General features: G+C 35.2%; 1 protein-coding gene and 1 non-coding gene across 2 annotated transcripts; both read left to right on the forward strand.

Moving 5' to 3' along the window:
- Positions 1 to 236: 236 nt before the first annotated feature.
- Positions 237 to 4,368, forward strand: LOC116215853 (probable LRR receptor-like serine/threonine-protein kinase At3g47570). The gene is made up of 2 exons (XM_031551642.1): positions 237 to 3,406; positions 3,664 to 4,368. Exons 1-2 carry the CDS (start codon positions 325 to 327, stop codon positions 4,017 to 4,019), a joined length of 3,438 nt encoding a protein of 1,145 aa, XP_031407502.1. The 5' UTR covers positions 237 to 324; the 3' UTR covers positions 4,020 to 4,368.
- Positions 4,369 to 11,209: 6,841 nt separating this feature from the next.
- On the forward strand, positions 11,210 to 11,405 carry LOC116189683. The gene has a single exon (XR_004152454.1). It is a non-coding gene; the product is annotated as a U2 spliceosomal RNA (small nuclear RNA).
- The last annotated feature ends 2,508 nt before the right edge of the window (positions 11,406 to 13,913 follow it).

The following is a 13,913-nucleotide window of genomic DNA, read 5'->3' on the forward strand; positions in this document are numbered from 1 at the left end:
AACTTTTCATTACTTTTTCCACAATTCAACAACACAAATTATTACTTTCTCTCAATCTCACTTATTCATCGTTTTTGTCATTTTTTCTCATAATTCAACAACACAATCATTATATTTTTATTTTCTCTCTCCACCTTATTATTACAATCCAATTATATATATATACATAATTGGAACAGAGTTGACATAAACTCAACTCCATTTCCAAACAGCCCCAAATCGTGGACCATCTTTTTTGTTATAATTTCTAGCTCATTTTCAAACACCTCTAAGTTTCAGCTGTCCAAGTCTAACACTCCTGTAAATATCGTTGCAGAATCGCCCATGCCTATATATAGCTTCAGCTTTCCTTCTGATTCATTAGAAATCCAACCCCATACACTCATAATAAACATGAAACCCCAGATACACAACTGCTCCTCGAAAATCCATGCTCTCGTGTTCATCCTCTATCAAATAGCTATTGCCGCTACTACTGCAATTGCCGCTACTACTGCAATTGCCGCTTTCCGTTTTACCAATGAAACAGACCATCAAGCATTGCTGGCCTTTAAAGGCCAGATAGCCTCCGATCCGTCCGATGCCCTCAGCTCTTGGAACAATTCAATCCACTTTTGTGCTTGGACCGGAGTTGCATGCGGTAAGAAGCATCAGCGTGTGACAGCACTTCAACTCCGATCCCGGGGGCTGGTGGGTTCTCTGTCTCCTCATGTCTGCAATCTTACCTTCCTAAGATATCTAAACCTTGAGAACAATCACTTGAATGGTATACTGCCCCAAGAGATCAGTCAGTTGAGGAGGCTACAGGTTCTTAGTCTCATCAACAATTCTTTCGAAGGAGAGCTGCCCAGAAATCTGACCAATTGTGCAGACCTCTGGTTCCTACATTTGGGTGGCAATAGTCTTGGTGGCCGAATCCCAGTTGAGCTCGGTTCTCTGTTGAAGCTCACCCACTTACAGCTCCCGTTAAATCAGTTCACCGGTGAAATCCCCCCCGAGCTGGGAAATCTTTCTGCTCTCACCATATTTTCTCTAGGAGTCAATTACATCCAAGGGAGTATACCCAAACAACTTGGATATCTGTCAAACTTAGAATTTCTAGATTTAGGAACTAACAATCTTTCGGGCCATATTCCCACCTCTCTCTACAACATCTCATCCATTCTCACTTTCATTGTGGACCAGAACACTCTCGAGGGGTCCCTTCCTTCTAATCTATTCCAAACTTTACCGAAACTAGAAGGGCTGCATCTGGGCAGTAATGGGTTCTCAGGACTGGTTCCAAGCTCTATAAACAATGCTTCTGAGGCCATAATTATTGAAGTACAGGATAACGCCCTTGTTGGACCGCTCCCAGGGGACTGGGGAGGCCTTAAGAATTTGGACTGGCTTAATTTAGGGGATAACAAACTTTCTGGTCACGTTCCCTCCTCTCTCTACAATATCTCATCCATTCGCCTCTTCTCAGTGGCAAACAATAGTCTAAGTGGGTCCCTTCCATTTGATCTTTTCCTAACTTTACCGGAACTAGAAGAGTTGTATTTCGGTGGTAATGAGTTTTCAGGATTGGTTCCAAGCACAATGACCAATGCTTCTCGGGCTGTAAAAATTGATCTTGCTTTGAATGCCCTTGTAGGACCGGTCCCAGTGGACTTGGGTGGTCTGAAGAATTTGCAGTTGCTTAATTTTGAAGTGAACAATCTAGGAACTGAAGAAGGGAATGATTTGAGCTTCCTTACATCCTTAATCAACTGCACCAAACTACAAGAACTGTCTGTTACTGACAATAGGCTCAAGGGCATCTTGCCCTATTCTATTGCAAATTTCTCATCCCCTTTGACAACGTTTGGGCTGCATAAAAACTTCATATCAGGAACCATACCTTCAGGCATAGGGAACCTCGTAAATTTGCAGCTTCTTGGACTGAGTGAAAACATGCTTACAGGGAGAATCCCCGGCTCCATCGTCAAATTATCGAAGCTGCAGGAACTCTACCTCTATCACAATAATCTCTCTGGAGTGATTCCATCCACCATTGGCAACCTGACTTCGCTCTCAGTCCTCAACTTTGTGAATAATATGCTGGAGGGAACTGTCCCTGCTTCTCTGGGGAATTGCACACACTTGAATTTTCTAGGCCTGGATGAGAATCTCCTCGTCGGTGTGGTGCCCCAAGAACTCTTTGGTATTCTTTCACTCTCAATTCTATCATTAGCAGTAAACCATTTAACTGGTCCAATTCCATCCCTGGTTGGTAAACTGGCGAATCTCCAGACGTTAGATGTTTCGGAGAACAACATGCAAGGTGAAATTCCATCTGCTCTAGGTGATTGTTTGGTGCTGGAATACCTTTCTTTGGGAGCTAACCAATTCAGTGGAACCATTCCACCCTCTATCTCAAATCTACGAGGTCTGAATTCACTCAATCTCTCTCGGAACAAATTTTCAGGGCAATTCCCTGGATTTCTAGCCAACCTCCCTTTCGTCCAAAGTCTTGATCTTTCCTTTAATAAGTTTGAGGGCGAAGTACCAATCAGAGGAATCTTCCGTAATCGTAGTGCGGTTTCAGTCGTTGGAAATAATGAGCTGTGCGGAGGACCTCCCTTCCTGCAATTGCCTAAATGTAAAGGGGGAGCAACAAAGAAAAACCGCAAAAGAAGATCATCTCAGGGGACAGTTTTGGTTATTACTGTCACGGTCTCCATTTTCTCCCTGTTGGTAGGAATGATTGCCATAATTCTTTATCGTTCAAAAAGGTTGAAAGGCGGAACTGCATTTGCTTCTTCAACCCAGGATCATCACCCTATGCTATCTTATGGTGAACTTTCTCGAGCGACAAACGGGTTCTCTCCTACGAATATGATTGGTGAAGGAAGCTTTGGTGCAGTCTACCAAGGCGTTCTGCCTAGCACTGGACAGATTGTGGCCGTGAAGGTGCTCAAACTTGAAGAACAGGGAGCGAGCAGGAGTTTCATGGCGGAGTGTGAGGCTTTGAGGAACATTCGGCATCGGAACCTTGTCAAGATCATCACTTCTTGCTCGGGCATTGATTTCCGAGGAGAAGACTTCAAGGCTCTAATTTTTGAGTTCATGCCCAAAGGGAGCCTCGAGAAATGGCTGCACCCAGTTCCAAATGAGATGGGAGGGAGCGACAATAACACGAGGTTAAGTGTGATTCAGAGGTTGGGCATAGCCATTGATGTGGCCACAGCAGTGGACTATCTCCACCATCAGTGCCTTATTGGCATTGTTCACTCTGACTTGAAGCCCAGCAATGTTCTTCTCGGCAGTGATTTTTCTGCACATGTAAGTGATTTTGGCCTCGCAAAGTTTCTAACCGTCAAAGCATCCGGGACACAGAGTAGTTCAATTGGGATCAGAGGAACAGTCGGCTATGTTGCGCCAGGTAAAACTGATGTACTGCTTCTTCTCATCATCTTATATAAGACTTCAAAACAGTCTTTTTCATCTTACAGAAATTGGTTGAATCAGTCTGTTTCTTTATACATAACCAGATATATAGTTCCCCAACGTAGCCACCAGCCCATCTAAAATAACGTCTGGTGAACGAAGAGGTTCTGTACAACCTGTTTATGAATGGAAAGATTGCAACAATAGTGTTAATAGACTGGTAAGTTCTAACAGCCCTTTTTTTGAGTGCAGAATATGGTGTTGGTGGTGAGGTATCGGCGCGAGGGGACATCTACAGCTTTGGGATTCTCTTGCTTGAACTGTTCACAGGGAAGAGGCCCACCGAGCCCATGTTCAGTGGCGAGTTTGATCTCCGTGGATTTGTGGAGAGATCTCTTCCTAATGGGCTAAATCAGGTGTTAGACCCATCGCTTTGCATAGGAAGAGTGCAAGGCGAACTCAAACAGTGCTTGCTCTCGGTCTTTAGAGTAGGGGTCATGTGCTCAGCTGCGCAACCAAATGAGAGGATGGACATTGGAGAAGCAGCTGCGGAATTGCAGAAGGCACAGGATGTTCTTCAAGTTCGTAGGAGGAGAATCAGAGTGTGAGAGCTATGCGCTTGGCATAGTGATCACAATGCAACATTCCACCAGTTCTCAGTAGATCTCTTTCACGTACATACTGCAGTTAATGCTACTTTAATTAATAAGTTTGGTGCATGCAGTTTTAGGAGATGGATTGTGATTTTTGCTACTTAAATGTTACCTTTTCACAGAAATATAAGGCATAGCTATGCCATGACAAAGCAGTGACTGCTGGAATCTCAACTTTGATGTGTCTGTGTGTGTGAGAGAGAGAGAGAGAGAGACGTCTCTGGCATGCTGAATATGTTTAATCCTGTCTTTTAGCTCATGCGCTTTGCTAATTTTATGGTAACTTTGCAGAAATTGAAGTTTCCTTGGAATGGACCCCATAGAAAGGATGTCTTCTGGTTATTTCCATGATAAGTATATTGGGAAGAGTTACTGCTGTTATTAATTCAATAGATCTTTAACTGTGTAACAGCACTTAAAAACCCAAATTTTACATGGATAACTGTGTAACCCTATAGAAATGGATGATGTCGGAAGAGGGCACATGGCCAGTCCGGTTAACTAAATTATGGGACAGCATTCACGGTGAGAATCTTGGCATCAACTGTGATCTCTGTAACCTCGTGGGTCATGTCCTTCAAGAAATCCTCGTTTCAGTATCAGAATCACACATGAACAACGTATACAACTTAATTTTCTTATGTTTGGTGCCAAGAACTCTTGTATGGTGTGGTACTTGTCCCGTAAGGCCAAAAGTATAGTGTTGACGGGTCCTGCATATGGAAGAAGGAAGACGAATAGGCTTGGGAAGATACATAGGAAATAGATGCCAGGAAAGGAGAAAAGGACTTGATCGAGTTAATTTAACTGTATGATCCTTATTGCTATACGAGATAGTCAGATATTCCATTGCCTTTTGCCAAACTTCAAGTCTTCTCCCTGTAACCTTGTGCCGTGATCAATTTTCTTTATTTTAAAATTTTTACACATATAAATATAGCTTTGTGGGGCCCATTGTTTTTTTATCGGTTTTTATCTTTTTTTCAAAAAAATAAATTTTATTTTTATTTTCAAAACTTTTTAAAACATATAAATAAAGATTATGTGATCAATTGTTATTTTCTCGGGTTTTGAGCGGCTTTTAGAAATGAATTTTAAAATCTATCTATATATATCAAAACAAACCACTAACTGGGCTATCTCGCTATATATGCCACATCATCACTTATGTATAACATCCCCTCTTTTCATAATTTGCCGCATACCACCCCTCCTTCCATTGATGTGACATAAGGAGTGTTTAATTGTCACCATGTGAATGTTGTGTCACTTTGATCCATAAATGGACTCGATATATCCGACTTTATCCAAATTTGTGTCATTGTGACACAACATCCACATTGCGACAATTAAGCACTTTTGGTGCCACCTTGTTGAAGGAGGGGCGATGTGTGGCTAATTTTGAAAAGATGGCGTGTCATTGGCTATCCAAATTTGTGTCACTGTGACGCAGCATCCATGTGACGATAATTAAGCACTCTTGGTGCCACATTTATGGAAGGAGATATGATGTGTGGCTAATTTTGAAAAGACGGGGTATCGTTGGCTATTTACTAAATTATAAGAGGTGTTGTCTCCCTTAATTTTATGTTGAAGATAAAAATTCATCCTATCATGATTGGAATTTTTCTTTTTGTTTTGTATGTATAATCTTGACAATGTGAATTTTTCAAGACCTATATTGAGTTCTCTTCTTTTATGTAATTTTTCCTTATTTTATTCGTGAAATTAAATTACAATTAGTCTTATATGCCTAACAATATACCGTTATTGATTATAAATTACTATTTAAAAATATATAGCACATATTTTATATAATAAAATTAGCAAAAAATATATTGCCTTTAATCATGTGAAATGCATGGGCTCCACAACTAAGTTATAACTATGATATCTGCATATATCTTACGTTGACTTCTCAAGTCATACTACTTCTACTGGCAGTGCAGGGTTTTGGCTCATTCATCATATGTCTCTATGGACATGATTAGCATTGTGTATTATCCTTCAATATGCTACCTGATGTGTTTCTAAAATGTAAATTTCCTCTTCTACTATCACTCTTTCACGTGATTGTCAAATCTCAAATATATAAGTGATGAATCCTTGCCTTATGTGTGGTAGTTGCTAGTCAATTCACCCGCATTTTTCGTGGAACTATTATTCGTGATAAATTTTAGAATATCCTATCATTTAATTTGATTATAAAATTTTAGTTAATGATTTAGCCCCAAAAAAAAAAGAATATCATATATTATGGTTCAAAAATATTCAAGAGTAATTGTTACATATGAGAATCGGAGTTTTTGTTCTCGATATATGTTTTAGGAGGATTAATCATTTGTCATCTACCATTGATACGGAAAAATCAACTTGAGTATGAGAAAAAGGGGTTCAGTGCTCCTTGCACTCACTCTCATTCTCGAAGTTAAAGGTACGACCAACGTGGGTTGGTTCAAACGGTTCAATATTTATTCCCGTTAAGTCAGATCTTGAGTTCGAGTTTTATAAATGGAAAAAATCAACGCTGAAAGAATTTTACCTCTTAGTGGGTAAACCCTCCTCGACTAAGTTAGTCGATGCCCAATTGTACATCTGAACCAGGGTTCACACCAAAGTTAAACATATGATTGTTTAATTTCTTTTTTTTTTCTTTTTGACCAGAATGGATAAGTTCAACTTTCATAAAAGGATTTTTTTCATGACTTTTATTTCCTTTTCCTCTTTCCTCCAAGTCATGGCCATCTCTTGTAGCAAAAAATACTAACCTGGGTACATTTTATAATTTTTTCACAATCCTAGAACTTTTATAACAATCTATTATAATATATAAAAACTAAAGAGCGTGAAGTGAACATGTCTAAGCTCGGTTAGCAAAATCTTAGGTCCATATTGAGGGACCTTATATTTCATTATGAAACTTGCAGCTCTATATTGATTTGACCTTGCAATTCCATTCATTGAATTTTTACTATATTTTGTTTGTGCCATATTTGATCTATATAAGCTATTCTTCTATATTATTTGTATGTAATAATATAAAATTAATTTTTAAGAAATTATTAAAAGTCTTCTCAACTCTAGGTATGTGTCATTTTTCAACTTTAATGTACAAAATTTCCTATAAATTCGAGAAGAAATTACATTTTCTTCAATCATATTTACTGCTATAATTTTTCCTATATCCTAACTCATGAACAATATTACCCTTTTTTGTTGCACCGATGCATATTTCAAGATTTTTTTATTTTTTATTATGGGTTGATCCTATTGGGATCATATTATAGGATTATCGACCTAATATACGTAAGTTATTCTCATTCCATAGGACTAAATTATGTATTTGTTTGCCGTCATAATATATACTTCTTTTATAATTTTTAGTATTTATTATGTCCAGTTATCTTTTTATCATAAATTTTCTTTATATCTATATTCATTTGTAGATCATATGCATTATGTATAATCTAATTTTGGTTGTATAAAAATTGGAAATTTTTTACAGCGCACGGGTATCGACTAGTTAGGAAAATTTTGAAATGTTACTAGTCATTCTGTTGGAATTGACAATTAAACATAATATATATAAGCTTGACCACGCCATAATAAATGGGGATATAATAGTAAATGTCTTAGTAATCCATAGATTAATATGCTACATATAAATTAAATAATAATTCATATTATTGTAATTAATAATAGCAAATACGAAAATAAAGAAACTACTAATTCAAATCACTTAATTATGAAAATTACTAATATTTGTAATTATTTAAACAAAAACGAAATAATGACACATATTATTTTAATTTATAAAAGCATATATGAAAATGAAGAAAATATTCAAAGCTCTACTGAGAAGAATTCAAATCACATATTGTCATTTTAATAGCAAACATATATTTACAATTTAAAAATTAAGAATATTTGTAATGATATAAATTTCAACTTGTTGAATAAATTCTTAAAATTATAGCCACTTTGGTTAATTGAATATTAAATAGATATTCATACTTTTAGAAAATCTGTAATTATATAAATTTAAACTTATTGGAGAGATATCTAAAATTGTTGCTAAACTTATAATAGTTCTATTGGGTAATCTCTTTAGAAGTAAAGGTGGCAATTCGTATCGTATTGTGTTTATACGTGTCGTGTCTAAACGGGTTTGTGTCATCGAAGTCAATACCTGTACACGACACGATTATTAAACGGGTCAGGTTTCATATATACAAACACGACACGTTTATATCCGTGTTGACTCGTACACGACACGGTTAAACCTGTTTATTGAAACGTGTCATAATAAGTACACGTATCCATACATAACACGATTATATCCGGTTACCCGGACACATTAGCACGACCTGCTTATACACGACTTGTTTATCCAACCTAGTTAACCATTCAAAATTAGGGTTAGTGGAAGCGTATTTTGGTAAATTCAGTTAGATAAACGGGTTAACAGGTTACACGATTAAATAACACGGTTAAACACGTCTAAATAAACATGTTTAATCGTGTATAATCGGGTTACACAGGTTCAACCTAGTAAGACACGCTTATTAACCGTATTTAAACGGATTGGACCCGTTTAAACCGAATACCAAAAATGTCTAATCCAAACCCGTTTAACTCTGTGTCGTGTCAAATTTTGCCAGTCCTATATGGAAGTAATTGAGTCATTTAGTTGAGATTTGGGGATGAATAGCATAATGAGTGGTGAAGTTACCTACGTATGTATACATACATCAACATATATATTTGACTTCCTCTTAATAAATAGCAGTAAAACAATAAGATCAAATAAATAAAATATAATCTCATCGAGTGTATATATGCCTTATGGTCACTATATCTTTGTGGAAAGATATATAATCTATATATAAAATAATGGATTATTTGTACGTTAATTATGCTTAAATATTTTAGAATTAGTAATTAATCCAACTTTCTACAAAAAGTTAATCAATTGATATTTTATTTTCTTGAAAATTCTTTGAATAAAAAAATCTCTTGGAAGTTTTCTACCTTGAACAATAACACAAAAACATTTTTAAATATATTTTATAAGTAGGCTTATTGCTCTCTTATTTTATAATTGGAACAGTACATGTGCATATATTTTAAATCATTAGTATATATTTAAGGATTATTGTGTGCTATAATTTTTTTTTGTAATTTACTCAAAATGAACAAATATATTTTCATATTTTATCTATACTTTTTATGATATGAAAATAATTTATTATGATATTCATCGAAGATTAAATATGGTTTATCATGACAATGTATTTCATTTCAAATTGAATCCAACATATTTATAAGAATAATAAGTTGGTAAAAGAATTATTCATACTTTATCATAATTTCATTTTGTTATTCGTTATTAAAGTTACTAAAATAAGACTATACCAAATAATAAAACCATTCAGATATAATTTGAAGTTTTATTTTTGACATAAAATTGAAATAAACACATCTCGTGGATCACACGAGAAAATACTAGTATATATGTGGAGAGAAATAAATAATAAACAATAAATTTATTGCTTTAATTACTATAATATAAAACAAAATTATTGATTTCCACCTCTTAATACTAATATATTGAATATGAATGATAACTCTACTAATTATTTGCATTAAATAGCGTCATGATATTATTTTACCATCAATGTCAATTCAATTTAAATTTTTTATCACCAATTGTCATAAATTGATGAAAGAAATCATTAATTTAGTGACAATTAAGGAAATCATATTATTATGGCTACAAAATTTTGAATTATCTTAATTGCAAAGATATCTCCATTAAGTTGGTTTTGGAGCTCATATGCACATGGTGAGATTGTTTTGCCAATATAAATTCCAACTCTCCTTTTTTTTCAGTTGTAAGAGAGGCTTATGACCTAGTAGAATAATAGAAATAATAAAGCTATATAGAGAAGTACGAGAGTCCTACTAATGAGGATCGAATCTGAAATTCCTCATGGTTTCAGGCGGTGACTTGTACCCTTACATCAAATCCCTTCCTCATATATCAATTCAAACTCTTGGTTTAGGTATTCCTATATATTGGGCAAAATATTTACAAGGCAAGGTGAGTAATTTCTTTCGATTAATTTACAACTCTAATTTAACTTCTCTTTTTTTTTTTTTAAGTTTAGTTCAATTCAAAGCCTACAAAAAATGGAACATTTTTTTCAAGTTCATCACAAATCAAGATTCCAAGCAACAAAATGAGCAATATTGTTTATCCCAAAATTAGGTTACTTTTATTCATATTATTTAGGGGTTTTTACCTAAAATGGCTCATGGTTTGTCCGTTTTGTCAAATCTATTATATGCTTTTTTTTTGTCAAATCTATCACATGGTTTACTTTTTGCATCAAATCTATCCCGACGTTATCTTTTCCGTCGACATCTAACGGCCGTGCTGACGTGGCATGTGGAGAGATAGTGGGCCACACTTGCCACGTAGGCGCCACGTCAGCACGGCCGTTAGATGTCGACGGAAAAGATAACGCCGGGATAGATTTGATGCAAAAAGTAAACCATGTGATAGATTTGACAAAAAAAAGCATATGATAGATTTAACAAAACGGACAAACCATGGGTCATTTTAGGTAAATACCCCTATTATTTATGCCTCAACGAAAGTATGATGCAATTTGATTATGCTACTTTTATTTCTTCTCAATTCTAAAATTTATAGTTTTCTTCATTTATCCATTAAGAGTATTGATATGATAATTTATTCACAAAAGAGATTAATAAATATTATAATTCATAATTATTATTGATTTTGATTTCGACTTCTTCTTTTATATTTATATAAATTCAATTATTTTTCATAAATTTTTGTTTGCACGGGCCTAAAAACCTAGTATTATTAAGTTGATTAATTAGAAATTATTATCGAATCTTTGAAAAATCAATCTAATCTGACTGAGATATGACTATTTGAATATCTACATAAAGATTTGTTACGGAAAATTATTTATATGCTCAAATATCAAATCTACTATAACAAGCCCCTTCTTTGGTCAAAGCTCTCCCCCTCTCGTCCCACACCGGGGAAGGTTGAGAAACAGGAGGGAGAGAGCACTTATAAAATACAGCTGAAGCCTCCGGTGCAAATCATACCTTTCTCGGCCTTTTGGCTAAGATCAAGTGTAGTATCTGTTCTTATCAGTTTAATATCTGATAGGTGAGCCATCGGCTCACATGATATTAAATTAATTTTTTGAAGGGGAGGGTCCATCACAGTAGCTTGCTGCTGGGGCTCTCGCGCGTCGCCTTGGCATTGCAGTACAGCCTCGGCCTGGCGCACCCTGACCAAGCCCCCTTAAAGCCTTCTCCCCTCGGCCCATCACGACGGTCGGCCCATGGATAGCAGGCTGCACTTGCAACCCGTTGAGATTCAGTTTATTGCAAGAATTTACTGCTAATTGAAAGTTCATTCTGTTTTAGAGCTGTAATCAGGTTACCGGAATAGTGCAAAGGTACACAGTGATGTTGATGCTCGACGGTCTCAGGGTCGTGCACTAGTTTAGCCTGACTTGATTTTCTATAACTAGAGGTTGCTCAAGATTGATCGATTGAACATGTCTGGAATATGGAAAAACCGAGACCTGTAGCGCTAGCTTTGCAATAGGCATTGTCACCAAACAGGGTTAAATGATCGACAGATGAAAAATTATGCCAGAGAAGCTCTATTAAAATGACAAACCAATCGAGCCATATTTTTGACAAGCTCTAATGAGATTAGAGGGATTACCAGTCATGGCTCAAACTGGGAAAAGAAATAGAAAGGAATTCGAATAGCCATTTAACGAAGCCCGAGCCCCAATGTGGCACGCTTCATTTGCGGTAATTGTGATCAAATTGTCAATAATCGACACTTTACAGTCAAAAAATTTCCTATTACCTAAAGTTTGAGGTTCGTCGAAGATATTTCTCCACACAATTTACATATGATAATAATATATTCCTTTAAGCAAAAAATATGTCATGAAAAGGACCCCAGAGATATTAGGAATTAAAGCACAAAAACGAGATATTAGGAAAATGTGTTCCTACGAAAAAAGTGCATGATAATAGAACTTTGATATAGTAAAACATGCATATAAAAATTGTAAATCAGTATATAAAACAATGTATCTCTTCTTGAACTTTATAGAATAACTCTTTTTTTAAAATAATAAAGGGCCCAAATGAAAGAATAGAAATAATAGATGGAAATACCTCTAAAATCAAAATAATATTGGGGAGAAAGGCAAAAATGAAGGTGACGCGCGTCCTTTTCCTCACTTAGATGGACCAATTTTCGACAAAATCATTAGACATAATTTCGCGTTTGGGGTGAGATACGTCAAATTTATTGTTTATACCATTTTCAAATATATTAATTATGTAATTTGTTACTCAGCAAAAAAATTATGTAATTTGTTTATCGTAGTATTTAGAATTATTGATTACTCTTTTAAGATGTCTTGTTTCTTTACACATGTTTTTAGATGTACTATATATGTCTAAGATATTATTTATATTTTGGTAAGTGATATATTATTTATATTTGCGTTGATATTTTGACCAATCAAGAGGTGCCACGTGGACCGATTTAACGCCGTTATCTTCCGGTTACAATTTTGGACTAGAAGTGTTCAACGGATTAAAGGTTTAAGACTACTTGAGCCAAAACGATGCTTTTACAACTGAAAGTTAACTTTTGCCATAGTTTTAGGACTTCAACAGTAATTTCCCGTAAAAAAAATTATTAGAATTATAGTTAATGTTAATGACATATATTAGGCAAACTAAAGTTGAGGACTATTATTTAAAAGCAAAAAATGGTCTTGAGTTGGTTTAAAAAGTAGTTCAACATATGAGAAGGCCAAAGAATTATATCCAAACTGATTCTTATGATAAGTATTAGCCATATGAGAAATTAGATATGGAGAGTAACATGCACCGATATGGCATGTAATTTTCAATCAAACGAAAATGGAATGTTTTAAAAAATTATATATCGTGGCTTCAGAGAATAGTGTATCAATTGTTAATTGAAAAGTTGCATATGACTATATATGTATTAAATCTTATTTGAAATTCTCTCGTAAGAGAGGTCAATTTCTTGTTCCCCTGCTGGTCCGATCAAATAGCAAGACATACTACTGTTATATTTGCCTACAACGATGAATTGAGAACATCAAATTAATTTCCTCGAAGAAAGCTTTAAAAAATAAAAGAAAAGAAATATTCTCGAGGAGATGAAATAGATAAAAAAAAAAAGCCAAAATCTAGAAGGAACCGTTTTGGTTGGAGAAATACAATTTGAAATTTGTCTGCGAACCCGAGAGATTCTTGTCCTTTCCTATTTACCATGTAGTTAAGTAACATGCCTGTCTTCTTGGGGAACCCGAAAGACATCGGAAAACGAGGAAAATGTGTTTTCTGTTTTCCCTTCTCCTTTTCTTAATCTTTTATCTTTTTTTAAAAAAATTTAATCTTATGCTTTGCTGGGCAAAGCAAAACGATTCTTGTCGGTTAGCAATTTGTTTCGAAGCCATAGGCTACGTACTAGGTGATTTAGTCGTCCATAAAAATCTGAAAAGTTTGTGAATTGCAATCTTAATCCATGTAAAATCAGTGTGTACTTTTTGAATACAAATTGAAAGGCTTCACGCATGTTCATCATCAAGAAGATTTGCAATTTGTCAAACTGAAAGTCGTTGAATCGACTTTTTGTGGTCAGATACGTATAGGAAATAACTGATATAACAATTATACAAAAGTAAAGAATGGTTTCTTGTAGAAAAGGAATGTGATTCCCGATTGTACAAA

This window comes from Punica granatum, chromosome 8 (assembly GCF_007655135.1).
Source record: "Punica granatum isolate Tunisia-2019 chromosome 8, ASM765513v2, whole genome shotgun sequence".
NCBI classification, from domain to species: Eukaryota; Viridiplantae; Streptophyta; class Magnoliopsida; order Myrtales; family Lythraceae; genus Punica; species Punica granatum.

Excerpts from the sequence above, each read along its gene's own strand:
- LOC116215853 (XM_031551642.1), top strand. The coding sequence starts at position 325 with ATGCCTATATATAGCTTCAGCTTTCCTTCTGATTCATTAGAAATCCAA. Across the intron at positions 3,407-3,663 it reads AGTCGGCTATGTTGCGCCAG|AATATGGTGTTGGTGGTGAG; the intron begins GTAAAACTGATG and ends TTTTGAGTGCAG.